The sequence below is a fragment of the Myodes glareolus genome, chromosome 18 (genome assembly GCF_982192425.1).
Source record: "Myodes glareolus chromosome 18, mMyoGla1.1, whole genome shotgun sequence".
In the NCBI taxonomy this organism is placed as follows: domain Eukaryota; kingdom Metazoa; phylum Chordata; class Mammalia; order Rodentia; family Cricetidae; genus Myodes; species Myodes glareolus.
Window position 1 is genome coordinate 36,568,192 of NC_142043.1, and position 27,393 is coordinate 36,595,584.

The window sequence follows — 27,393 nt, forward strand, 5'->3', positions numbered from 1 at the left end:
TTAAAACAAACAAAGTTAAGTAATAACTGCAGTATTTTACTATATACAGATGAATAATTGACAACACCCTACTTACTGGATACTTATATATTTTTTCCTGTTTCTCAGTATTATTAGCATTAGTGAGATAAACTGTAATAAATTGTTGTGTGCAAGAATATTTACTTCCTAAGGTTGAAATTCTTGACAGTAAAATGAAGTTTAAAGGTTAGAGTTTATCAACAGTGTTAAGGTTTTCAATACATTATAAAAAACAGAGTTGGTATATAAAGTCACATGTTATACTGTAAGCCATATAATAAACTAAAAGGAATAAAAATGATCTAGACATTTAAATATCTTTACTCATTAAAACACACCCATTTTTCCCAGCCATCATTTTCAGCTCGCTTCCTCCATCCACCTCGCCTCATGGTGGAGCTTCTGTATAGGGGAGAAAAAAAAATAAAGTCAATTTTATTTTGTAATGTATTCTTCATTGGTATTTTATCAAGGAAAATAGAAAATTTAAAACTTCGAATGTCCAATTAGTGCAAGACAAAAGTATAAAGAATGCCAAGTAAACTTTTCCAAAACGTACCGTTCTCAGATTGCTAAGCAAAATTTGTCCATAAAACATTCCCTTACAGGTTTAAACACTTTTCCACTGTGTGTGAAGGGTAATTGGGGGAAAGATCTAAGCACACCTCAATACAACTAACACAACTCCACTTACTTGTTACCACTAATTAGTTCAACAAGCTACTAAGCTATTTCCTCTATCATTATCTGTACTATAATGAATCTTAAATTCAAGAATGCATACACAGAATTCTTAAATTCAAGAATGCAACAAATCTGTCCTACAAAATGCCCCCCCAAGTTCATTAAAAGAATACATCATAGGGGAATGATTATCCTGAAAACAAATCAATAGATCTGGCATTCTTTTTTTAAAATAATTTATTTTTATTTTATGTTCATTGGTGTTTTGCTTGCATATATGACTGTAGGAGGGTGTCAGAAGCCCTGAACTGGAGTTACAGACAGGTGCAAGCTGTCATGTCGGTACTGGAAATTGAACCTTGGTTCCATGGAAGAGCAGGCAATGCTCTCAACCACTGAGCCATCTTCCAAGCCCCCAATCTGGCATTCTCAAGACAACACTTAGTCAACCGTACTATAAACCACCAAGATTATCAAATGATGTCTTATCTCGAGCTTCAGGCTTAGGACTAGCAAGACAGTTAAGTCATTCTTAAGTCAAAAGAGGCACTAAATGAATCCTTATAAAGTCAAATTCTTCTAGTTACAAGTTGGGCTATAGTCAGGCAGTGGTGGAAGGCAGAGGCAGGTGTATCTCTGTGAGTTCAAGGCCAGCCTGCTCTACAGAGCTAGTTTTCAAGACAGCCAAGGCTGTTACACACTGTCTCAAAAATCAGAAAAACCAAACCAAACAAAACAAAAAACCAAGTTGGGTTATCACTGTATTTTATCTTTCATAAATTAATAATAATGATTTTTTTCTTCAATTACAAAAATTATTATGTGAAGCCATAAGTACACTATCAAATTAGTTTTTGTGTGATTTATAAGAATCATTAACACTTAAAACGTATTTTAGCCACACAGATTAGCAGATACTTTGTTTCAATTACTCCTAGTTCTCAAAACATCCTATGATTTGGTTTCTCTTTCGGACATTTTTATTAATAACATGTTGTACACATAAAAAATAACTAAAAGATATCCAGAAATTGTCAGCTAAGTTCCAGTAATGAGACAAACAATTTAAATGTTTCAGAAGCATATGCAAAGTGCCCTGAGAATAAATCACTAATTCTGCAGACAGAAGAATTTTGCTTAAGTTGAAGCTCTAGGTTGGTACATGGGTGTTCAATGATGAATTCATTACCAAGCTCAGAAATGCCATGCTTCTCTTAAATGTTTACTTCCCGTAAGTAGCTGACTTTGCCAGTCCTAAAGACTTCACCACTTAAGAGTCAAAAAAAAAAATCGTAATATAAAATTCCTGGTGTCAAATAATTTTGGATCAATACATGTGCTTTTATAAGCAAATAATTTGGGAATTCTGGCTACTATATGCTAACATGTATAGTCACAATAATTAAATGTAACTACTTGCAATCACCTGAAAGAGAGTATAGCTCATATGCTAGATATTTGCAAACTTAGTCCCCAGCTGGTGGTGCTATTTGGAAGGGCTAAACAGGTATGACCTCGCTGGAGGAAGTACGTCTCTAGAGGTGAGCTCTGAGAGGTTAAAGACTGTTCCATTTACAATTTGCTTTCTCTGCCTCATGCTTTGTGGTTCAAGATGTGAGCTCTCAGCTGCTGCTCCAGCTGCCGTGCTTCCAGTCACGATGGACAGTTATCCCTCTGGAATTAAAGCCCAAATAAACTCTTTATTTTATCCCAACAGAAAAGTAACTAATGCACTATTTCCCTGCTAAATGAAATAATAAATACATCTTTAAATTTAAAGCCAGGCGTGGTGGTACACACTTACAATTTCAGGAACTGGGAGTTGGAAAGAGGAGGATCAGGAGCTCAAGGTCAGTCTCAGTAATATAATGAGTTCAGGACCAGCCTGGACTATAGACACCCAATCTCAGTTTTAAAAAAATCATTAATTCATTTTATCATTCATTTAAGAGCACCTTATGACTGTCAAGGCTTCTGCTGTGAAAAGTCAGTAAGAAAATCCTTACTGGTGATCTAAATAAGAAGGCAGACAAGCATGAAACTGAGATGGAGAAGCATGGATCAGTAGTGCAGCACTTGCCTGGCCTTCAAGAGACTGTGGGTTTGACTTCAGTACTGAAGAAAAATACCAAACCAAGCAAAACCCACAAGAGATGAAGACTAAAACAATACTACACTTTCTAAAGAAAAATGCCCGAAGGCAAGGAAGCCTACCAAATAGTGGAAATTAGTCAAGAATCAGAAAAGAACAAAAATTTACAAAGATCTGCTACTTCTCCAAAAATGGAATTCTTTCCCCTATGAGACCTGAGACCATCTGTCAACTCCAGAGTGGCTGTGGAGTGGGCCATGTTTTTAACCAATACCATACTACAATAATGAGAACTAGATTCTAAGAGTCTAGTTCACATTACTGATCTCTATATTTGGGGTTAGGATCTCAGAAATAAGAACAAACTAGAAGTAAACAGATCAAACTTTCCAGAAACTGACTGACACTGCACATTACTTTATCTGTGAAGTGGGCTCAGATAACCTGGGCAGAAGCACCTGGCAGGAGCAACTATAATCCACTATGATAGCACTTGTTTGTCTCTACAACCAATTATGAATATGACTGAAACACAAGGAAATAAACTACACATATAAGAACCAACAAAACAACAAAAATCTTAGTGGGGACTGACTTTAAACTTTTAAGTAACCATGCTATGTTTAAGGAAACAAAACAAAGGAGGTTATCAAAGTTTTCAACCTTAAAACAAATTGTAGACATGGTAGATCCTGCCTATAGTTCAGGAAACTGAGAGAGGAGGATAGTCAAAAAAAAATCAATGCCAGCTTGGACTGCATAGAAGTTCCAGGTTCCAGGCTAGCCTGAGATACAGAACAGGAAATTATCTTCTATATGGTAGGGGAGAACAAAGCAAGGGAATAGTAGTGCTGTAATGAAATCCAAGGTGAAGATTCCCAGCAGCATGGACAGCCTCAAGCAGAGATACCAACAGGTGGCCTTGCCACTTGATAGCCTCTACTATAAGGTCAAGCATAAGGCATATGATGGGATCAAACAATATGTGCATTTATTAACATTTCAATTGATATTCATTATCCTAGTCAGGGTTATTATCTGTGATGAAACATTATGACCAGCAGCAAACTGAGAAGGAAAGTGTTTATTTGGCTTACACTTCCACTCTGTAGTCCATCACTGAAGGAAGGTGGGACAGGAACTCAAACAGGGCAGGAAACCTAGAGGCAGGAGCTGATGGCAGAAACTGTGGGAGAATATGGCTTACTGGCTTGCTCAGCAAGCTTTCTTAGAGAACCCAGGATCACCCGCCCAGGGATGGGACCACCCACAATGAGCTGGGCCCTCTTGAATCAATCATTAATTTAAAAAATGTCATACAGGCTAGTGTACAGCCTGATCCTATAGAGGCCTTTTCTCAATCAAGGTTCTTGCCTCTCTGATGACTGTACCTCATGTCACGCTGACAGAAAACTGGCCAGCACACTCATATAATATACTTCATATTTCAGTGAGACCAATAAAAATCTTGTTTCACATACTCAAATATTATAATGGAAATATAAAAAATTGCCATTAATTGTACAAGTGATTGGATAGTCAATAAATATCTGTTGAATAAAATCAATAATTTACATATAAACTATAAAACATGGCAACAATAGAAATACAATCCAAATATACTGTGGTCAAATATTGGAAAAGATACTGTGAGTATTTCATCCTAGATACCATCTATTTATCTTGCTTTAAAACATTCTTCCACACCAGGTGTGATGGCACACACTTTTAATCTCAGTATTTAAAGAGGCAGAGGCAGGCATACTTCTCTACAAGGCCAGCCTGGACTACATAGAGACTTTCAGACCAGACAGGGCTACATAGTAACAGCCTGTTTCCAAAAAACCATGAAACTCTTTTTCCAAGACTTGAGAGATGGTTCAGGGACTAAGAGAACACATTACTCTTGTAGAGGACCAGAGTTTGGCCAAAGCCCCCTCTAACTCCAACTTCAAGAGATCTGACTCTTTCTGGATGCCACCAGCACCTGTGTTCACATTTGCACATGCCACCCCCACCACCAAGCACGTGCCACACACATACAAAGACATATAATTGAAATAAAAACATGAATCTTTAACAAAAAAATCTGAAAACTCACAAATTCTGTACTAATAGCCTAACAAATAGTATTATCATAAAAATCTCCTCTCCTAAGATGGATACAGACAAAACTGGCAATTGGACCACATTTGAGACCAACTAGAACCACATAGTAGATGGGAATTAACTACAAATCACTTACAGGATTGGTAAGATGTTGTTAAACAAGGAAGATGCTAAGGAAATCTATTTTTATAAGTTATAATGTGTCATGATATAAAAGCATAAATTTCTGCTAATCTGTAAAGATCAAATAAGTGGTTTATCAATGTCTCTGCATGTTTATCTATAGAAAGCTTCTCCACTCAAAGAAACTGGCTTATTTAAGCAAGAAAGACTCTCTAAAGAGAGGAGAACAATAGATCAGGATAGTAATAACCTAATATAATAGTCCTCAAAAAAAAAAGAGTTGTTTTTACCCTCTGTTCCAAGCAACATCTGAATTACGGCAAGTTCTCTTTACTATGCCTACCCATAAGGAAGAATGCCCTGCACTGACAAGTCATCAATTATCAAGTTAGACTTGTAAAATGAAAACCACCTTGTTTTCAGGTGAAACTCTTACAGATTAGGGTTTCCAAAATTCCACAGTGTGTGATGATCTTGGGTAAAGTGCAAAAGTTCCTAAAACTTAATATACAAACTAAAATAGTTGTAGACTATTTTATCTCTGTATCCTGCGAAAAGCTATCAATAATGGCATCAAAAAATTAAATTAAAAAAATGAGTAAGGTATAAACTCATGAATATAAAATACCCTTATTCGCAGCATTTGGGGTATGTGCTCAATAAACTTTAAGAGTTATTTATTATAGTACTCTACCCTGCCAGTTCAGAGTGAAAATCAAATTAGAACATACTTAGAAACCTTTGACAACTATAGAGTACTAATAATACTTAAACTGAGCAGCCAACCTCTACAACACAATGGAAAGGACTTAGTAATGACAGCTATGCCTAAAGCCCGGCCAGGGACTGCTGCCTAGTTATGATACAGGGTGAGCACAAAAACACTAATTCTGACATCTCTTCACCTATAAAAGAGGAATGTGAGACTGACTAGAACTCAGAAATTCCCATACAGGGCCATATATGGACATAAAGTAGAGATGTGACCATAGTAAAGAAAGATGGAGGTAAAAAGGGCAAGCAAGGGAGGCTCTACACTTTAAACCCACCTTTAGCAGGCCTCTTTCTTTTTCAAATTTTGGATTTAGGCTCTGAATAAAAAGTTTTCTCAAAGATACAGAGTAAAAATAAATGCTTTTGGAATAGATTGAATAGATTTAAACTAATCAACTAAAAATCTCAGTTCTTGCTTGTTTCCATGAGACCCTACAAAGCGAGCCATAAATGTCAACCACTGAAAGGCTCTGCAAACTAAAACTGTAAGGAGATATTCAGGTAAAAAAAATTTTAAAAAAAACAGCCAAATTAGTGACATATATATATATATGGATATATATATATATATCGATATATATCCATGTCAGCATGCAGCAACTTAGCCAAGTGTGGCAAACAGAAGCAAAATGTCAAGTAGCTGGGATCTGAAATGTTTACAGAAGAAGGCTTCCTGATTTACCCTGTTCTAGAAGTCTCACCAGAGCCTGCTAGCTTAATCTGTATGGAACAGGATTATGTAAGCCTATGTTCCTCTTGCTGGGCACACCAGTCTTATTCTGTATTTCAATGCGCATGTCAAGAGGCTGTACACACCCCAACAAAAAACTTCATTTTATTTGCTCCCCATGGTTATTGCTAAATTTTATTTATTTTTGTTTATTTTTTGTTTTTCTTACACAGGGTGTATTTAGCCCACGATGGCAAGAAACTCACAGCTATCCTCCTAACTCAGCCTAAGTTCTGACATTAATCACATTTGATTCTTTTTCTTTGTTTTTTTGTTCTTTTTCAAGACACAGTTTAGCTTTGGAGCCTGTCCTGGAACTACCTCTTGCAGACCAGGCTTGGCCTCGAACTCATGGCAATCCATCTGCCTCTGCCTCCTAAGTGCTGTAACTAAAGGCATGCGCCACCACTGCCTGGCCATATTTGATTCTTAATTTTAGTATTTACCAAAGGAATGATCTTCATCAAGAATAATAATTTTCATGCAAAGTGGTATTTCTTTTTATCTATTTATTAAAAAAAAATATACTAACACCGTAACAGTTCATCACACACTGGCAAAAACTCTCCCAAATACATATGTATCATTAATCTGATGGTTACATATTTGTAACTCTAAATATGTGTACAATTAATTAACGGAGCTGAAATGTGATGGTACACATCTGTAGTTTCCACACTCAGAAGACCACGGCTGAAGGATAGCCAGTTTAGGTTACTGAGTAGCAGTAGCAGCGGTGGGGTGGAGAGAGAAAGGAAAAAAAGGAAAGCAAGCCAAGTGTGGTCAATCATACCTGCAATCACAACACTCAGGAAGCTAATGGCAGGAGGATTTTGAGTTCAAGCCAACAGAAGCTTGCTATGTAGCCAGATCATGTCTCAAACAAACCAATAACCAAAGTAAATGCAATTGCCTTTGAGTGACTTTTATTAAGTCTCATTACTACAGTCATATTCATGTAAAGTGCTATTTTACCTTTATTTAATGGTCATAAGAGATATTTGCTAACTAAATCAAATATATAATGAATTAATGAATGTACACATTTCAGTAATATGACATAATTCATAATGTGATACAAATACAAAGAAAGTCACCTGTGGCCACCCTATTTCTAGGAAAGGCTAAAATAAACTTAAACTTGGTTTCGGCTCACTCCCATCTCTCTACTCACTACCTTTCTTTTTTCCTTACCTTAGCCATCACTTTTCTACTTAGGCATTTGCTTACAACTGAAGACCTATTTAACGACTTAAAGTATAGTGGAACCCAGAGGTATCTGTATTTAAAAAGACTTTCCCATAAGAAATCAATGGGGAAAGGACAACCTTTTAAATGGAATAGTGCTACTGAAACTGAATATTATGTGTAAAAGAAGGTAGCCCCTCAACTTACACTATACGTAAAAATTCATGCAAAATAGATTTAAAAATGAATTTCAAGAGCAAAAAAATTTAAACTCTAGAAAAATAAGTGAACATTTGACAGCTGATTGTTACACCCAGATAGTGGGGTTCCCCCCAAAATCACCAGAGACTGCACTCATATGTAAAAACAAAGAGCCTTTATTCAAGCTTAAACTTGGACTCTCCGTATGTTCAATATAGCAGTTGAGAGCAGAGAGGAATGGGAGATATATATATATAGGTTGGGGTGAGTGGATTTTCAGGGTTCAGGACCCTCACTGGCTGACATTTGTCTAGGGGTCTTGGCAAAAGGGGAGTAGGTGAGTCCTGGGTTCAGGGACATCTGGTGATTTTATCTAATGGTTGGAATATCAGGTACTTCCCTTTAAACGCTGGCTCTCTCTGGGTGGTATCAGCTTATGACTTTTCCTGGAACCCTGTGCTGCCTACAGTGGCAGTTGTGGAGGCTGGGCACCATGTGGGGCTGCCCTGGGCCCCACAGGTTGGCAATGATTTCTTGGATACAATACAAAAAGCACAGCAACAAAAAAAGTAGGTGAACTGGACAATATTCAGATTAATACTGTGAAAGCAGAAGGGGAACTATGACAGAGATCAACTAGAGTAAAGGAGGAGGAGCTGGGGGTGACATGAACAAATGATATACATGTCATGAAAATTCTATAATAAAATCATTATTTTATATGATACAAAAAGTAAAAACTGGGGCAGAAGAAATGGCTCAGCATTTAAAAACACTTGCACAGAAAAAACAAAACAACAACAACAAAACGCTTGCACAGGACCCAGGTTCAGTTCCCAGCACCTACATGGCAACTCAGAACCATCTGTAACTCCAGTTTCAGGGGACAACAACCTCTTCTGGTATCTAATGGGACCAGGCACACACATTGTACAAATACATACACTTAGCCAAATACTCATACACATAAAATTGTTTTATGATAAAACTGTCAAAGAACACGGTAGTGAAAAGACAACCTATAAAATAAGAATATCTGAAACCATATATTCAATAAAATATAGACTATTTAAAACTAATTTATCATTAACAATAAAAGCAATCTAATTAAAACTCGGTGCAAGATTTGATGTACAGATGGCCAATAGCATATGAAGACAAGTTCACATTTACCAATCATACAAAACCCCCAAGGAGATGCCTCCTCACATTCAAAGGGAGAGGATGCAGAGGAGATTCTGATTGAATCCAGAGCCTTATGTACCCCAGGCAAGCACTCTGCCACTTAGCAACATTCTCAACCCTTGATTTTATGAATCAGAGTCTATGTAGCCCAGATAGTCAAGAACTCCTGATCCTCTTGCTTTCATCTAACAAGAAAGAAAATAGATGTTGAAACTGGGAAGATACTAGAACTCCTTGTGCACTACAGGCGAGAATGTAAAATGATGTTTCTGCTGTGGAAAAAAGTGGCAGGAATTCAAAGCATTAGAGCAGAATTATATTATCTCTATGTGCACTTCTGAGTAGGGTAACAAACAGATTTATCTACACACCCATATTCAGAGCAGCAGCGTTCACAGTAGTGAAGATGGAAACACCCCAAAAGTGCCTTGGCCTAATGACATAAACAAAAAGTGGCATATACACATACGAAATAATAATAAATAATAATAATTAAACTTAGGAAATTTAACACATGATACAACAGTCATAAAATATTATGCTAAGCAAAAGCAGCCATTTGTAAAATTAATGAAGATAGCATAGTATTTAAAAAGCAAAGCAGAAGAAAAGTTAAAGAAAAATGTAAATACTCTATCACCCCACTTATACCAGATACTGCTTAGAGACTGAAAGTAGAATGGTGTGTTTTGAGGGTGAGGGTAATAACAGGAAGCACTTTAGGTCAAGATGAAAGGGAACAAGAGATGAATGGTGGTGACCGATGCTGCACACTGTACTAATGTTGCTGAACTTCACATTTAAAAATGCTTGGGACTGAAGAGATGACTGAGTAGCCAAGAACACTGGCTGCTCTTTCAGAGAACTGTGGTGGGCTCCATTGCCAGCACCCACATGGTGGATCACCAATGTCCTTAGCTCCAGTCCCAGGGGGTATCCTCTTCTAGCCTGAAGCTACCAGACACAAATGCAAAACAACTTTACTCATAAAATTTTAAAAATTAAAAAACTTCATCAAAAATGTTCAGTTTTTATGTTTTAAGTATTTTACCATAATTTTAGAAACTTTTTTTAAAAGCAGGAAGCTAGAAGCATGCCACAGGAACAAAAACTGTCAAATAGGAAGGTAGAGAGCACAAAGCTAGGCAGAGCCGACCTCTCCAAGAAGTGGACGCAATAGTACCTATGACTTTTTTCTTAGAATCAGGTGCAGTGGGAGATCAAATACAGGCAATTTACAAAGACCATGTACTGCCCTCAGGAGTGGCTAAATAAATGGAATACAAACCCACAGGCCTAAAAGAGTTTGAGTGTCTGTACCAGTACAGACACTCTTTATTTTTTCCATAGAGAGTGGAGGTTTTTAACACCAGATCAATGACCTTCTATGATGAATTTAAGTACAAATGTACAGCTGCTTTTGGGGGCTTTTTTAGACTCAACCACAAAGACTATCAATGTCTCAGGGTTATGATTCTCAAATTCCTAAATTTTAAGAGCAGTACAAACATTCTTCAATTCCACACCTCATGAAGCATAGCAGATCCAACCTATATATTAATGTTAGGTTAATTTGAAGGAATATACATCAAGCTATTTAAAGTGAAAACAAAAGCTATGTACCCAAGTGAAAGGCCCTAGTAACTATTTCCATAAAAGCACAAATACTAGCTTTCATTTCTAGACTTGTCTTTAGGGATTCTAAACCAAGATAGCATGCATTCTAAGATGAGTGTTAGGTGTAAGAGACCCTTTAGGAAAATGTAAGCAGTACAATGCTGGGATGCTTTAGTCAAGTTTATACTGACTACCTCTCCTGTTCTTTAATTATGAGTTCCCCCTCCCCTGCCACCTTTAGTTTTCTGTGATTTTTTTCCCCTACTAAAATATAGCAATTCCTACACTAGATGAAATACCTTTTTTCTTTTAGGTTTTAGTTCAGGGTCTCCTGACACCTACCCCAGTTTCCAAACAGCTGGGACTTAGACAAGTGCCACCACACCCAACTAAGGCACTATCTTGATCAACAGCAGGTAAGGACTTTATCAATTTGAGTGGCTACAAGCACTCTCCAAACCAAAACTAAACCAAGAGAATGGGATTTGGCCTTGCTCAAATCCTATTCTGAAAGTGAGCCTGATCTATTCTTTCTTGGAAATGATGTAGAAAGTCCTTCTGTATATGTGTTGCTTTTATTGGTTAATGAATAAAGAAACTATCTTGGCCTGTGATAGGATAGAATAGAGCTGGGGAGGAGGGGACTAGAGTGAATGCTGGGAGGAAGAATGTGGAGTCAGGAACATGTAGCCGCCACCAAGAACAGACTTTACCCAGTAAGCCACAGCTTCATGGCAATACACAGATTAATGGAGATGAGTTAATTTAAGATAGGAGTTAGTCAGACATACGCTTAAGCTATTGGCCAAACAGTATTGCAAATAATATGGTTTCTGTTTATTTTGGGGCTGAGCAGTGGGAAACGAACAAGCAGCCTCCCTACAACATTTGGAGCATTGTTAGGCTCCTCCCATTAGTGTCTGGTGTTAGTGCAGTACACTATCATGTTGACAAAATATTCAGTCCTATGTATTTCTTATTAAAAACAACTTCCCCTCTTTTATTTGTATTAAAGCATACTTTGTAATAAAAATTATAAAAATAGTTAACAGCGAGAAGCAGAGCAAATTATCCATGTTTCTACCTTATAAAAAAATTAAAACTTTGTAGTTTCTTCTTTTCAGTATTTCTTAACTTATTAGCATTTAAGTTCTTTACACCAACTATATTTTATTTCAATACCTTTTTCTAAGGCGGGATTCTCTATCTACAACTGATCTTTACAATATATCTACAGAATACACAGGTCAAGTACTATTTACTGCCTTCTAAGATAGAGAAGCTAGAATACTGACGAAGTTAACTGATAGTTTATGATATAAAATCATACTTTTGTTTTTAGATCTCACTGACTTGGAAAATTCCCATGTAATAAAGATGCCTTAAAACTCAAGAGATCCACTGGCCTCTGCTTCCTAAATGCTGGATTAAAGGTGTGATACCTTGCTCAGTAAGGGAGCCAACAGAAATGGGTCTGTTCACCTTGACCAAAGGTCAGAGAATTCAAGCTCCTTCAAGGACACCTCTGACAAGGGAGTTGATCCAGGGATTGACTGCCTACAGGATACTTAGTCTAAGGTGTGGTCCACGAATGCCCTGCCTCAACAACAGAATGCTCAACTCAGGACATAGTTGCTCGATGTTTCAGGTACTGAAGTAGGTAATTGCTCTGTTTGTCCTTTATGTCAAGGTGAATCAGTCTTTTGCCTCCTTTCCCCCTTCTGGATTTGGAGTATATAAGCATATGGAAAATAAACATAGGTGAATTCAGTATTCACTGGATTCCCTCCCAGTTCTATTCTGTGTCTCTGTTCCTTTTCTTTCATTATCTCCGTTCCTCCTGCTTAATATTTCTAATCCTCACACATCCCTACCCTGGAACATGCAAACCTCGATAGCACAGTTTTATTTTCTTAAAAATTACTGTCCCCATATTTTCAAAGGAGAAACTAACAAAGATATTAACATGAATTGCTATAGAGGACCACTTCTACCGAATTAAACTAGTTTAGTACAACACAATAAAAATGGATACTTAGGGAACAGAGAGATGGTTCAGCGAGTAAACATGTCTAGTCTGATAACCTGAGTCCTACCCACTTGGGGGAAGTTAAAGAACCCTTTCACAGGGGTCACCTAAGACCATCAGAAAACACAGATATTTACATTATGACTCATAACAGTACCAAAATGACAGTTATGAAGTAGCAACAAGAAAAATTTTATTGTGGGGAGTCACCACAACATGAGGACTGCACTAAAGGGCCACAGCATGAAGGCTGAGCCACTGCTGCAGAGGGAGAGATCAAACTTACTTCCACAGGTTGTTTGTTCTCTAAGCTCCATACAACACACACACAAATTAAGTATAACTTTTTTTTTTTTTAAGGAAAAAACAGACGCTTTTCTACCAGGAAATTTAGTACCTATTTGTGGTAGACACATTAGTAGTCATATTTTTAATAGGACTAAGAAAGAAAACAGGCCCTAAATATAAGGCCTGCCCAGACTAACTCCAACTAGTCCATATGTATGAAAAGTAGAAACACAAAGACAATACCAACTTGGTCCTGAGTCACTGATCTTAAAATCAGTCAGCTAAATCTTAGTCCTTTAATATGGACAGAGTTGACTGGACCAATTCTATAGTCTTCTGCAGTGTTTAAACTACCATTTTATATACTTGCTTATTTAAAATATCAAACAAACAAGCAAATAAAGCCTTCACAGGGCTGGAGAAATGGCCCAGGAGGTCCACGGCTTAGAATACTGAGTGTTGTTTTAGAGGGCAAAGGTTCAATTCCCAGCAATTATATGGAGGCTCACAACCATCTGTAACTACAGTTCTAGCGGATCAGATGCCCTCTTCTGGCTTCCACAGGCATCAGTGATACATGCAGTAGAGACATACATGTAGGCAAAACATCCATACAAATAAAACTAATTTTAAAACTCCATTAACTGATATACCATTCTAATGTATAGAGAAAAACAACAAAAAAACTTTTAAGACATAAATAAGCATATTATGAAACCTTTTCTATGCTTTCAAAAATTAAGAGATGTTCCTGTCCATAACATGGCTACACATTAACAACTAACTTTACCCAGAGGGGTCTTAGTTCTTGAACATGTTCTACATATCCTTGGGATTTGCTATTAAACCATCATTTTGGGCAGAGGGACTTCAAACAGTTTAATAATCTGGTCTGTGGTAGTAACTTTGGGCCCTGTATTTTCAACCTCCTGAAGGGCTGGAAAATAAAGGTCAATCACACCAGGAGTTATTCTATCTCAAGTGTTCAAATTCCAATAAATACTCTGGATAATAAAGCTTCATGAGTTTCCTTTAGTCCTGCATATCACTGTCATAACTCTACCCAGAAAAAATAAACAAAATCCTATGGAGCTCTTCTATGTGCCCCCTGCAATTCTTCCCTTGGCTAATTTTCATCTGTATCTTTCACTACAACAAATCCAAGCTCTAGAGTTTTCATGTGTTCTCTGAGCTCATCCAGAGACTTACTGAACCAGAGTAGTGCAGACAATTCCCAAACACGCAGTTGGCATTAGAAATGAAGACAACCCACCCGACCAAAAAACAAGGTTATCTAGACTAAATAAATAAATAAATAAAATTAAAAAGGCATTATTTTCTAATTTTCAATCTTCCTTTCATGTTTCCTACATCTTTAATGGGATACAGTTGGCAACTGTAAATTACATTTCCTAAAGTCAAGAGTATGCATGCTACTAAGCTCTGGGTAGTAAGATATGAACAGAACATAGGCAAAATCTGTCATATTCATTTTACCCTCCCTAGTATTGGGGGAATCAAATGTCCTATATTCTTAAAGAAAACTGCTTAATTAATGCACTTGTGAAATAGCACAGTTTCAAAACTGTGGTCCTTACAGCTAAGCTTGAGTGGGCAACAGAGCAAGACAAAGAATCCAAAGGAGTAAAATACCACTAACCATGGAAGAGCATCAAAGAATTATCTGTAGGAAACTTCAAGGTTGCAGTAAATCATAGTAAACTTTGAAACCACAGGATTTCAAAGGTCATATGAAAGTCTAATGATAGAGACAAAACAGGTGAGGAACAGAAGTAATATCAAACAAGGTGATTGGAGCAGTAGTTCTCATACCCAAGCATCAAAATCATAAAGCAGGCCTAGGAAACAAAAGAGACCACTAAATTCCAACTTAAATGGTTGGGATTCAGAAACTACAGGTGTTTGGTTGGGTAGGGCTGGGAATTTATATTTTTAAAAGTTCCCAGGTAATTTAGAAACTGTTGGTCATGGACTGATTCTGCTGATATTTAAAGTGTATGCAGTGGGGAAGTGGAGTTAGAGACTAGGGCAGGAGCTCAGGTAAAGAGTGTATGAGGAAAAGAGAAAATGCTGGCACAGCCAGTGCCCAGGCTGGAAAAATTCTGTGTATTACAGGTGACAGTCTCTCACTCCTCCTCCCTTCAAATCCAGATCAGATTAACAGTCTCCTTCATACTCACTGTCATTTGCTGTTTTCCAGGTAAGTAAGTATAAACCATAATGAAAGGTTTATCAAAGATAAAAGACTTACATAAAACATAATACTAGATCCTACATTAGACACTGACAGAATGCAATCAAGCACAGAGAAAGCAATAAAACTCAAGTTGTAGAAGAAAACCGACAAAATAACATGTAAAAGGAGATATAAGCTTTGGGGAATAACAAAATAATGAATGTGCTTTTAAAGGTAGAAGGGAACAGGGAAGGAGAGAGGAAACAATGATGTTAGAAAGAAAAAAAATTCTTAAAACTACAAAAAAAAATACAGAGCTAAGGCAACATTCTAGATGTAGTAGATGAACAGAGATAGCTGAGGAATGTCACAGAAAGCTTTGAGTATTAACCTTAGAAGCTTAATTTTACTTTAAGGAAATACAGAATGTTCACAGAAATCTTCATCTTGTGTATTCCATCTACACATTTTACTATCTTTCTAAACCTCACAAGGTAAATGAACACCAATGATATGCAACTAAAAATAAATCCCATGGAACAAGTGAAGTTCAAAAATATTCTCTACCTTGTTATTAGGGAGATGGGTCAGCAGTAAAATGACTGTCCTTCAAGCACGATGCCCTGAGCTGGGGTCACCAGTACCCACATAGAAAAGCCATGATAGCAGGTACCTTTAATCCCAGAGCTGTGAAGTGAATCTCTGGAGCTCACTGGGTGTCTGGCCAGCCTAGGCTAGCTGAATGATGAGCTACAGGTTCAGCGCAAGTGCCTATTTCAAAAATTAAGGTAGCTGAGGAGGACAACAAACACTGACCTCTAGCCTTCACATGTACACAACCATACAAACATACATACCTACACATACACACCAAGTCTATCTATGTACATACACAAGTATATATATATGTGTGTGTGTGTGTGTGTATACTTTCTTATCTGTTCCACTTTCTGCAAGTCTCTTTTCTCACTAATCTTTAAATTCAATGTAATTGCAAATGAACACAAAAAGAAAATTTAAATTGTCAAAACTTCTAGACTCTTCCCTTGCCATCATGCTGTGAGTTCCCATATTTAGAAAGAAAACCACTACATTCTTCAAGATACTGAAAGTATAATTCAATTTAAGTTTAGTACACGACGTTTGTTTTGGAGTTTTTTTGGCTTTGAGATTGGTTGTCATGTAGCCCAGACAGGGGCCTCAAATTCACTAGGTAGTTTAGAATGACCTTGATCGTCATTCTCCTGCCTGTACCTCCCAAGTACTAGAATAATAAGGTATCTACCACAACAGTCACAGTGTACTATACCAGAGATTTTAAAAAGGTCTCTGAATGACAATTAGAATTAGATTCCCCATAGGGCATAAAGGACACGCAGAAGAATATTAGTGAACGTGTCAGTGTCAGTACTCCCTCCTACGTACAAAAATTCCAAATGGCAATCTTCACAACATTTTCTAAGTCTAACAAACAGATTAACAACACATCCATCTCAATCACACACACACACAAAAAAAACCTCACTGTTTTTTCACTCAGCAGCAGTAAACTACCTAGATCAAAAAATGTGATTCAAAGGAATTCCAAATATCAGTATTTTCAGACAACTGGGCTTTTTAAAAACAAAAAGTATCTATAAGCACAACTTACAATAGAAACTATGTAAATAAAACACTTGACTGAGGGGCTGGAGAGACTGCTCAGAGGTTAAGAGCACTGACTGCTCTTCCAGAGGTTCCAGGTTCAATTCCTATCACCATCCAGTTTCAAAGGACCCGGCACCTATAGCAAAAACACCAATGCACATAAAATTGAAAAAAAAAAAAAAAGAAAAGAAAAAAGGTTTTTTTAAAAATTGACTGAAATGAACATCATCCCACGTTTTAGATTCTACTGCATCAATAGAAATGTTATAATCCTCAATAGACAGCAATCCTTTCAGATTACAGGAGGCGGGGATAGCAATTTCCTGAGCTGAAACAGTCCCTTTTGGAGAGAGAAGAGGCCCTTGAAACTCGGGAAGTAAAGCTGAAACTTGAAAGTTTCAGAGGACCTTTCCCCAAGGTTGCACAAGCAATTAATGATTTACTAAGATGTAGATCAGTGGGAGGGCAGTTGCCTACCAGTCTGCTTAATATTAAATTTAATTCCCAGCATGACAGAAAGATCCTGAGCCCAAAGAATCAAAATCAAAATCTCAACTCCCTAATTCAGTCTGGTGCCTAAACGATAAAAAATTCTTAGTAATCTCAGAGGTAAGAAAGATGGAGTTTAGAAAATATACAACCACTGTCTTATGACTAAACCTTCTAGAAGTTCCCCCTGAACCTTCAGTGTGATCAAAAAGCAACATTCTGGTTTATTTTCTAATATCAGAGTTTTTGTCCACCCCTGCTCACATGGAAAGTCACAGGGTCAGATGGTAAACTTCAGTTCAAACACCAGAACCCACATTTAAATAACAATAATAAAACCTGGCTTGGTGGCACCCACCTGTGTTGGAGAGGGCAGAGGGTTCCATGTCCTCCCTAGTCAGCCAGCCTAGCCTATTTGTCCAATTCCAATCCAGTGAACACCCGTTTTATAAAAACGGTGGATAGTACCTGAAGAAAAACACTCAACGTTGTCCTCTACCTTCCACAGATGCAAGCACATATAGAGAGCCATGGAGCCAAACTGGCTTTAAAAAGGATTTCCATGAACCAGTGAGACAGCCTAGTGGACCATGGTTCTTGCAGCCAAGTCTGATGAAATGAGTTCAATACGTGGGACCTACACAGGAGAAACCTGACTCCTACCAGCTGTCCTCTGACCTCCACACATACAAGCCCCCAAACACACAAATAGATGTAAATTTTTAAAGATGGAAGAAGGGAGACAGCTCAGTGGGAGGATCCAAGTCTGCTGTACATTCAAACACCAGAACCCACGTGGTAGGAGGACCAATTCCCCCACAAATTGTCCTCTGACTTCTTATATGTCACTCACATATATAGACACATGCACACAAACTAAGTGAACGTAATTTTAAAAAATAAAAGGTTTATTAAATCATCTCTACCTGGACAGATAAGAAAGCATTAAATTTAACAGCATTTTATGACAAAATTTTTAACTACTTCCTATTTTCTAAGAAAGTGCTAATTTTCTAAGACTACAATTTTCAAAGGAATGCAACTTTAAAAGCCACAAAATTATATCATCCATATAACTGTTAAAACATTTAATGCTGACACTCTCTCTTAAGAGGCCTAGACTAACTTCTGTCTTATGTTTACCAAGCTCACTTGCATGTTTGCCCGCCCTCTCTCGACATCTCCCTCATGCCTATTATGACTGTGTGTTTCCCCTCCCTTAATGTCCACGTTTAAATCTGTACTTATAAACTACAGTTCTGGGGGCTAGAGAGATGCTCTGTGGTTAAAAGGACTTGTTGTGCAATCATGAGGCCTGTTGTCCAAATCCAAGCATCCTGCAGATACCTGTAACTACAATCTCAAATAGACACCCTCTCATTAGGTAGAAATAATGAATAAAAAAAAACCCAGTAATTCGGAGGAACATAAACTTACAAAATAGATGACAAAAAAAAAATTACAAACCTTTGTCCTTTTTAAACGTAGCTCACAAAAGAGTTAGGACCCTGGGTCATGAATTAGGAAGTAGGTACAAATCCTGGTTTCTTTTGTATCATGAGACCCAGCCAAGTAATATCATCTCTGCAAATCTGTTTCTTTATAACTGAGCCTACTTTATATGGTACTTTTGAATATTAAATGAGAAACCACTTAGTAAAGAGTCCTGGAACATAGTCCATATTCAATAATTTACCAATTAATAAATTTTAGAATAAGTGCTAAACAGACAAGTAGTATTTAATATTCTTTTAAGTTTCAGCCACAAAGCTTAGAATCCTATGACTTATAGTTGAGATGAGATACAAACTACAAAAAGCCATTTTGCTAAGAATAAATGCTAAGTGAAAACAATTGTATTATACAAGTGTAATTGTCATAGGCAGAATCTTAAGTTTAGAAAAATAACTCAACATGCATTAGCTCAAGTATCTATTATTACAAAGCCATGATCTTATTTATTTCTCTAAACACTAAAGAAAAAAACCAACACATTTAAAGAAAAAAAAGTCAAAGGCAGGCATGTAGAATGTTACTAGACTGCTTTAAGCTCTAATTTAAGAATCTAAATACATCACGTAGGGAAAACTCCGTGTGAAAGATGGCAGAAAGCTATCACACGAAAGATGATAAAACACTCTCTTTCCTAAATACTACAAAAATCAGACTTCCATGAGATCTTACAGACTTTCCTGTCAGAAGACAAGAAGTCCCTACCTAGCAAGATGTTTCATTGCCACAATCATTTCCAGTAGAATGAACCTCAAAGCAAAACCTATGAAAACCACTCTGATGGGTGGCTGTTGGGATAATCACTCTTAGCCATCTTCTTCAGATTGGAAAATAAAACACCTGACATACATAGTAAGACTAAGCAGCGACCACCCATTCTCAGCAGTTTATTTATTTATTTTATCTTATTCTAGACCTGCAGAGAAACTATTTAAAAAGTCAAATTCTGGCAGCCAAAAAACTTCATTCAAAAAATATAAAAACTAATTCAAGTTTATCTCATGCCAACAATAAAAAATAATGTCAGTAAAAATTGTAAAGGTTTTGTATTTTTCAAGGCTGGGGAGAAAGTCTGCAATCATGAAGACCTGAGTTCAGACCCTTAGCCATGCAAAAACGTGACTAAGGATGGGCGCTGCGGTGCACATTTTTAACTCTGGTGCTTTGGGGTGATACAGACAGACCCTAGGAGCCAGCCAGTCTAGTCAAAATGGCAAGCAAGCCCCAGGTTCAGAAGCTAAGACAGAGAGCAACTGGAAGACACTGGGCATAGACATCTGGTCTCCGTACAAAGTGCAGAAAATTCAGACGATTGTACTTTACACGCACTAACTCAATTACTCACTAACACTGTAAGGTACGTGATACTACAGTCATCATATGCAGATGATTAAAATGAGGCACCTGAAGTCACTAACCTGTCCAGGGTCAATCAGTAATGGTAGAAGGCAGGATCTTGACTGAAGTTGTCAAACATTCAAATCAACTACAGCATTCATTCAACAACTTTAACTAAGAGTTTGTTAGGTACTAGGCACAGTTCTAAACACTGGCGATAAAATGACGAATCTAGTAAGATCTCTAACTTGTGGTTACAAAGAGTCAGCAAGTCTAAAGAAAAAACTAACAAGTGAAAAATGTATATGATAAACTACAATGGAGAAAAAGAACAAAATCAAAAATAAAACAATTTAAAAAACAAACAAAATAGTCAAACAACAGGAAGAGAGAGACTTGCTTCTATTTCAGGGACGAGGAGAAGGTCCCCTGAAGTAAAGAGACAACTGACAGCCCCCAAAAGAGGTGTCCAGTTAACTACATAGGCAGCATCCTGAGGCCAAGTCGTGAAGAGTCATGGATGGGGTAAGGCTAAGGTTAAGCTGGCAGCTGCCAAATCATTTGGTGGCCTGAAGGTGGGCATAAGGAACTTAGATTCAATTCTGTATGTAACCCAGAGCTTTTGGAGGATTTTAAGCAAGAAAAGATCAATCCAAGTTCTTTTTCAGAAGATCATTCTGATTCTTATGTGAGGAACAAGCGAAATAAGAACGCCAGCACCAATCCCACAATCCGAGGAGAGCAACACTCACACTAAGGCTTGAATCTCTGTGCGGTTTACAAGTAGATGAGACACTAGAAGAATCTGCGACTTGTCCCTAAAGACTTGAATTATCATACTCTCATATTGTGTTCAAAAAGTAAATTTGTAAAACATCCATTAATATTCACATTAATGTTTCAGTTGGAGCCATTATTTCTTGTAAAAGAAAAATATACAGTGGGTCTTTTTTTTTCATTTTTCAATTATTTTGTTTAACCTGCCCTGTGATTTATTTTGGTTTCTGTTTGAGGTGGAACCTCACTATGCTGCCCCTAACTGGTCTGAACCTCACTATGTAGACAAGATTGACCCCAAATTCTCAAGAGATCCGTCTCTGTCTCCCTAGTAGTGCTGGGATTAAAGGTGTGTGCCAGCAAGCCTGGCTTTTCTGATTTACAATCCCTTACATTCTAACAAAGCAAAAAGAATCACACCAACAACCTTCAGAATCCGCTCACTGGTAGACAACAGGTTAGTTTTCTTCTCGCTAGCATAGCTGGCCCTGCAATGGTGCACTGTAAAGAGCGCACCACAGCAAACACCGAGTACACATAGTCTCAATAAAGGCCTTTCATTTAAGAACTAACTTAAGAGTCAGATACCCAAGCTGGAAAATAATACCTTCAAACTTGGAGTGAAAAACTTGCCCAAGGTCATACAATGGGCAGAGACAAAACTCCAAACCCCTATCTAAATGCTTTTTTTCCATTTCAGAAGCCATTAAAGAATGTAAGTATAACTTCAGTAAAGGCAGTATGTAGTCACTGGAACTTACTAACAGTGACTGGTTGCTGAGAGATCTTTTTCTTATTTAGAATCTTAGTTTTCAAAGGGGTTAAAAAGCAAATTAACTTTGAAAACTATTATTTTTCTACTTGAGACGACGTAGAACTCAATCCTAAAAATGATTCCCATATTATAAAGTGACAGACAAGCATTATTCACCACAAAAAGGAGTCGAGTTTCATGACAAGATACATGAATTGGTACCGACTGACCTCAAAGGACCTAAAAGACACAAACAAGAAATCACAGTAATTCAAGAAAAATGGCAAATAACTAGCCTAGGCAGGTAACGAAGTGCGTTTTTATACTGCCCTGCTGGATGGAGAGCTTAAGGTAAGCTCCCAGCACAGGTACTAGTGGAAGGGAGGGAGGGGCATTCTAGAAGCATTTGCCTGGGCAAAGCCCTGCCAACGTGAGAAAGCAGACTCCTACGTTTTTAAAGCCCAGGGAGGGCATCGTTAGGCTGAGCTAATGTGCACTCCACAGGAACAAGGTCACAGCAGGTCTCACTCTACCTAAAGGAGGAACTGGTGTGCTTGGAAGACTAGAGAAGCCAGAGACCAGTCAGATATTTAAGAGTTGTTAACAGCACTTACGTTACAAATCCTTTTCATGATGTGTTTCTATCTCTATCTATATGCCATTTCGACTCTATGCATGGCCCGAGAAAAAAACTGGAGTAAAATTCTAATTAGATTGTATCACCTGTCATGTTTCTTAAACAATTAAGGAACGCTGTTATAGATAGGTCGGCGCTTTCCAAACCGGGGACAGGAAAGGAAGAGCCTCCAAACACAGGCAAGTGGCCCTCTCCATCGACCCCTCGGCTGTTATTTTAACGGTACATCCAAGGGTGTAGGGAGCGCCTGGGGGAACACACTTGGGACAGGTGTCCTGAAAACGATGAGGACAGATAAATAACAAGGAAAAGGGGAGTGAGAAAAACACTGCCTCCGACATGCCTGCCAGCAAGGGAGCGGGAGAAGCCGGGGTACCGGGGCCGAGCGGTGAGCCCACGCCGGAGGACCGCGACGCCGCGCCCGGGTGCCCGTGCCACGTTCTGCGATCGCTGGGGGAGCGAACACTCGAACGCGCGAGTGAATGAATGGCCGGCGAGGCGCCGGCGCAGCAAAGAGTGAGTTGCGGCGCCGGCGGCGGGACCGGGAAGCAGGGCCGTGGGCGTCCGGGGTCGCCTGGCGATGGAGCGCGGGAGGCAGCGCCGGGGTGGCCGCGCCATGGCGGAGAGGGAACGGGAGGTCACGCGTTACATAACCCGGCGGCCCGAGGCGCAAGGGCGGCGCGACGGGCAGCAGGCCTCGGAGCGGGGCCGCGGGCTCCGGGCCTCAGTCCCCGGCGCCTCAGGCCGCGCAGGCGGCAGCGACTCGGCGCCCCTCCCCCACCCGCCGGCCCGGGGGTCGCTCACCTTCCGCGCCGCCCCAGGCCACCATGCCCGGGCCCAGCCGCTTCTTCGGGCCTCTCGCGGTAGCCGCCGCCGCCGCCGCCACACACTGCCCTCGCCGCAGCCGGGACAAACGTCGGGGAAGGCAGCCGGTCGCCGAGCCGCACCGCGCCACGGCCCACGCTCCCGCAGTCACGGCGCCCGCCTCGCGCCTCCGTCGCAGCAGCTCCCGCCCCTCCCCCTCCGCCCCGCTAGCCAGCTACTGCGCGCGCCCGGCCGGCTTTCCCCTCCCGTCCCTGCCGCGGCCCGCTGCCCGGGATCCGCTCGCACTCACCGGGCGCGGCGCACGCGCGCTGCTCGCGCCCGGCCCGAGGCGACCCCGGCCCCGCCCTCCTTTCGCGCCGGCGCCCGCAGGGGGCAGCGCCTCGGCGGCACGTGACTGTGTCGCGGACTGGGCGGGGGGGGGAAGGCGGCCCGGGACCTGCCGCATCACCACGCTGCCTCCGCCGCCTCCCGCCGGGGTCGCGGCGCCCTGGCCAGCTGGCTAATCCTGCTGCCGCTGCAGCGACGCGCAGCCCCGCCCCGCCCCGCCCCGCCCGGGCTCCCCAGCCGCCGAGGGCGCGGGGGCCGGGACTAACCCGGTTTACGGCCGCTCGGGGTTATGGAGACGCCGAACGCGCCGCCGTACCGCACCGCACCAGCGATTGATTTGCAGCACCACCTAGCGGCCACCAGGACGCACGCAGGCTGACACATGCTGCGTCCCGGAGCGGAGAACCGCGGCCCACGCCGTTGAGCGGGGATGCGCACCGCGCCACGGGGTCGCTTGCTGACAGGCAGCTCTGGCAGAGCCCAGAAACGACCCTACCTCATCTTTCCACGGCCAGTCCGGCTTTCTCTGCGACCAGTAGCCTTTCCCATATGCAGCATACGGACCAGAAGAAAATCGCTTTTCCGTTTCGTGTTAAAAACACCCACGTACACATAACACGCATTGAACAATTCCATTTTCTAGCAAAAAAACAATCGTCTCATAAGGATCATTTAGCCCGCCTTTGCGGTGTCTGTTCAATGACGACTGTATGGTTATTCTGATAGTCTTTATTGTGGGAATGCTCAAACATGAAGCCAACCAACCTTGCCAAGGTTCAACACTTTCTGTTCCTCCACCTTAGACATCTGGAAAGACTTTGCAAGCACTTAGAAAACAATCAGTCTTGAAACTTGACTTTGCAAGCCTGAGGTTCGATTCCCAGAAAAGAAAGGAGATATTCAAATAAAATTAATCTCTCTTTCAAATCGAGTTCCTAGCTGCAACACCAGCAGGTCGTGTACTAAAATGCCACACGAGAAAAACAAAACAATGAGACATATGAATATTTTTTTAATTGTCTCTCCATGGCAGTTATTTCACTAAGAAAAAAAATGGCAAAACTTGGTTTTTGAAACAAAATTAACCTGTGGACGCTGTAAGGAATGGGCCATTGTATTTCAATTTCAGTTTTGTTCCTACTCTTCCATAATCAAAGATGACTTTTTCTGTATTTTCTCAAGCAAAACTAAATAAACTCACTGTCTCAGTTTGCTTTCTATTGCTGTCACAAACATTATGACCAAAAGCAACTTGGGGAGAAAAAAGATTGATTTCTTACAACTCACAGTCCACCATGAAGGGAAATCTGAACAGGAACCTGGAGGTAGGAAATGAAGCAGAGACCATGGAGGAGCCCTGCTTATTTGACTTGCTCCTTATGGCGGGCATGTCCTCTCTTACATAACTGAGACCCCCCTTGCCGGGGGTGGCACCGCCCATAGTGGGCTGGACCCTCCCACATCAATTACCAATCAAGAAGATGTTCTACAGACTTGCCCACAGGTCTGTCTGACAGAGGCATTTCCCAGTCGAGATTCCCTCTTCCCAGATGACCCTAGTTTTCATCAAGGTGACGAGAAGATGCCAGCACACGCGTCTTGGCAGCGCCTTTGTGGAATCCAGCGGTACAGTCTAAACTCTTTAGTATTAGTTTGCAACTGCTTAGAAAAGAAAAAGTCTTTCTCTGGAAAAAAAAGCAGAATCAAGAGACAAGCAGAAATACAATGCAAACAAACTCTAGAGTCCTCGTTATGAACATGTCTGCCCAGGGTTTTTATCTGTTTCAGAATGTTCTTATTTCGTCTTTATTCAGTCATCACCCAATTAATTGTTCTTATGAAGACTATTCTTCTCTAAGGTGAACTGGATTTTGGAGACAGCCACTAAAATGGCCAATCTGGACCCCCACACTCAGAAGTTCTTTGGAAATTTGTACTTTTTTCCTCTCCTTTCTAAGCTTCATTAAAATAGATCTTAAAAATAATCAATCACTACTGGCACCTTAAGAGGCCCAGAGGCATGCAGGCCGATGGCCCTTTTAGGATCATGAATAAAAGGACATGTTTCTGCTACTCATTCACCTTGATCTCCGGCAGTCAATTCCCCGGGAAATGCACACTTCGCCTCTCCAATAGAAATACGTATGAAAGAGCAAGAAACTTGTAAGGTTTGTACTCAAGCCCCTGGGGTGATCTGCTCACAGTGACTCCTGTTACCATAGGTTGTGTTGATTGTTACAAAACATTCTATCCATTATGCTGAAAGATGAACTCACTAGAGCCCACATGCCCTGAGGATATTGGAAGCAGAGTTGAGTTGCCGGGACCTAATTCCTTCAAACATATGTACACGTTACAAACGTACATGCATGTCCGCATCCAGCCAACACCGTTCACAAAATTCACTGTGACCCTACAGTTCATCACAGCGTGCATTCTGTACGCCGCTTACCATGCCACGTCTCTCATGCTAGTGGGCAAACACGCCACATCTCTCATGCTAGTGGGCAAACGCATTGATCTCCTGTCTTCAGAAAGCCTTTAGTGTGGTGTGAGAGGCAACGCCTACGGCAGAGGTTCAGGGCTACCACCTGAAGGTCATCTGTGGGCCCCAGGGGGATCCTGTCAGGAAAGCTGCAGTTTGGACTGAGATTGGTTCTGTGAGGGAAACATGTGCACAGGCTGAGAACATTCTAGGAACCGTGAATGGTGAAGTAGAGTGTGGCACTGGGACGAGTCATCCCAACAAGGAAGCTGGGAAGGCAAAATGGGGGCTGGGAGAGCGAAGGGCCCTGTAAAGGGTGGTGATATGTTTCTACCAAACTCAGGGCAAGGAATCAACAACAGGGTTAAGCAAGAAAAATGACTTTCGAAAGTCACTTTGGCTGCAGTCATGAGAGGCTGTTGGGTCCAGGTAAGCCAGGAGGTGGGAATTGGGCAGGACACGGGAGTTTGCAGAGCACAAGAGGAAAAGACAAGAGAGTTGAGGGCAGAGACGGTAGAGTGATTATATTGATCATAATAGAACCTAAACTGAGGAGGAGAAGGACATGCGTGTCATGGTCAGGTTAGTCTAGTGATAGTTTGGGTGGCTGGTCGTGAAGTTTTGAAGGATTTTTGAGTTAGGCACTTGCGTTTAATATTAGGATGGAGGGCAAGGTCATTATAAGAAGCTCAAAGATATAAAGAGTCAGAGGGGTCATCTCTGTACTTATTGAAACCACCAGGAACCGGGGTTTGAGAGGCGGCTTAGCGGATCAAGAACTTGCTGTGCACTTATAAGGAACTGAGTTTAGATCCCTAGGACCCAAATAAATGCCGGGTAGGAGTAGGGGATTGCCTGGAGTCCCAGCTCTCAGGAAGTAGAGACAGGCTCTCTAGGGCAAGCTGAAGCGTCAAACTAGCCACATCTGTGAGCTCCAGGCCTAGAGAAAGTGACTCAGAACCATTTGATGACACCAGGAAGAATGAATAGCGTCTGCTGTGCTCCCTTCTAATACAGTGATGGCCCTACAGGCAAGGGTTCCCACACTCCTTCTGTTTCTAGCAATAATGGCACAATAATTTTTTTCATATCACCCATAAGCCAAAAAAAATCTAGCACTATTATTAAAAACAGATAAAACCAAATAACTTAAGTATTTGTGGCTTTACAAGCTTGGTTAAGAAGCTTGGGGGAAAGTAATAGACTTAAATTGAAAGCAAAATAAGATTTGAATTTACTAACGGAACATCTGTAGCCTCTGGACAATGTACCCTATATAAGCTGTAAGTTGACAATGTTTTCATCAACCTAACGTCCTCTCCAGCGTCCTGTCATCTAACAGTTCCTGCCTCTATCGGCAATCT

The 27,393-nt window shown here is 40.3% G+C and overlaps 1 protein-coding gene across 3 annotated transcripts in view; it reads right to left on the reverse strand.

The window, feature by feature from the left end:
- Window positions 1-23,394, reverse strand: part of Rev1 (REV1 DNA directed polymerase) — a 73,612-nt gene extending 50,218 nt beyond the window's left edge. The window contains exons 1-2 of one of the 3 annotated variants that reach the window (XM_085679541.2): window positions 23,197-23,394; window positions 360-423 (exon numbers count right to left, since the gene is read on the reverse strand). In XM_085679541.2, coding sequence (XP_085535667.2) covers window positions 360-413 — 54 coding nt within the window. In that variant the 5' untranslated portion in view covers window positions 414-423; window positions 23,197-23,394. The remainder of the gene's footprint in view (window positions 1-359; window positions 424-23,196) is intronic. The other 2 variants (XM_085679539.2, XM_087898089.1) reach the window with 2 other exon arrangements.
- Between the last annotated feature and the right edge of the window lie 3,999 nt (window positions 23,395-27,393).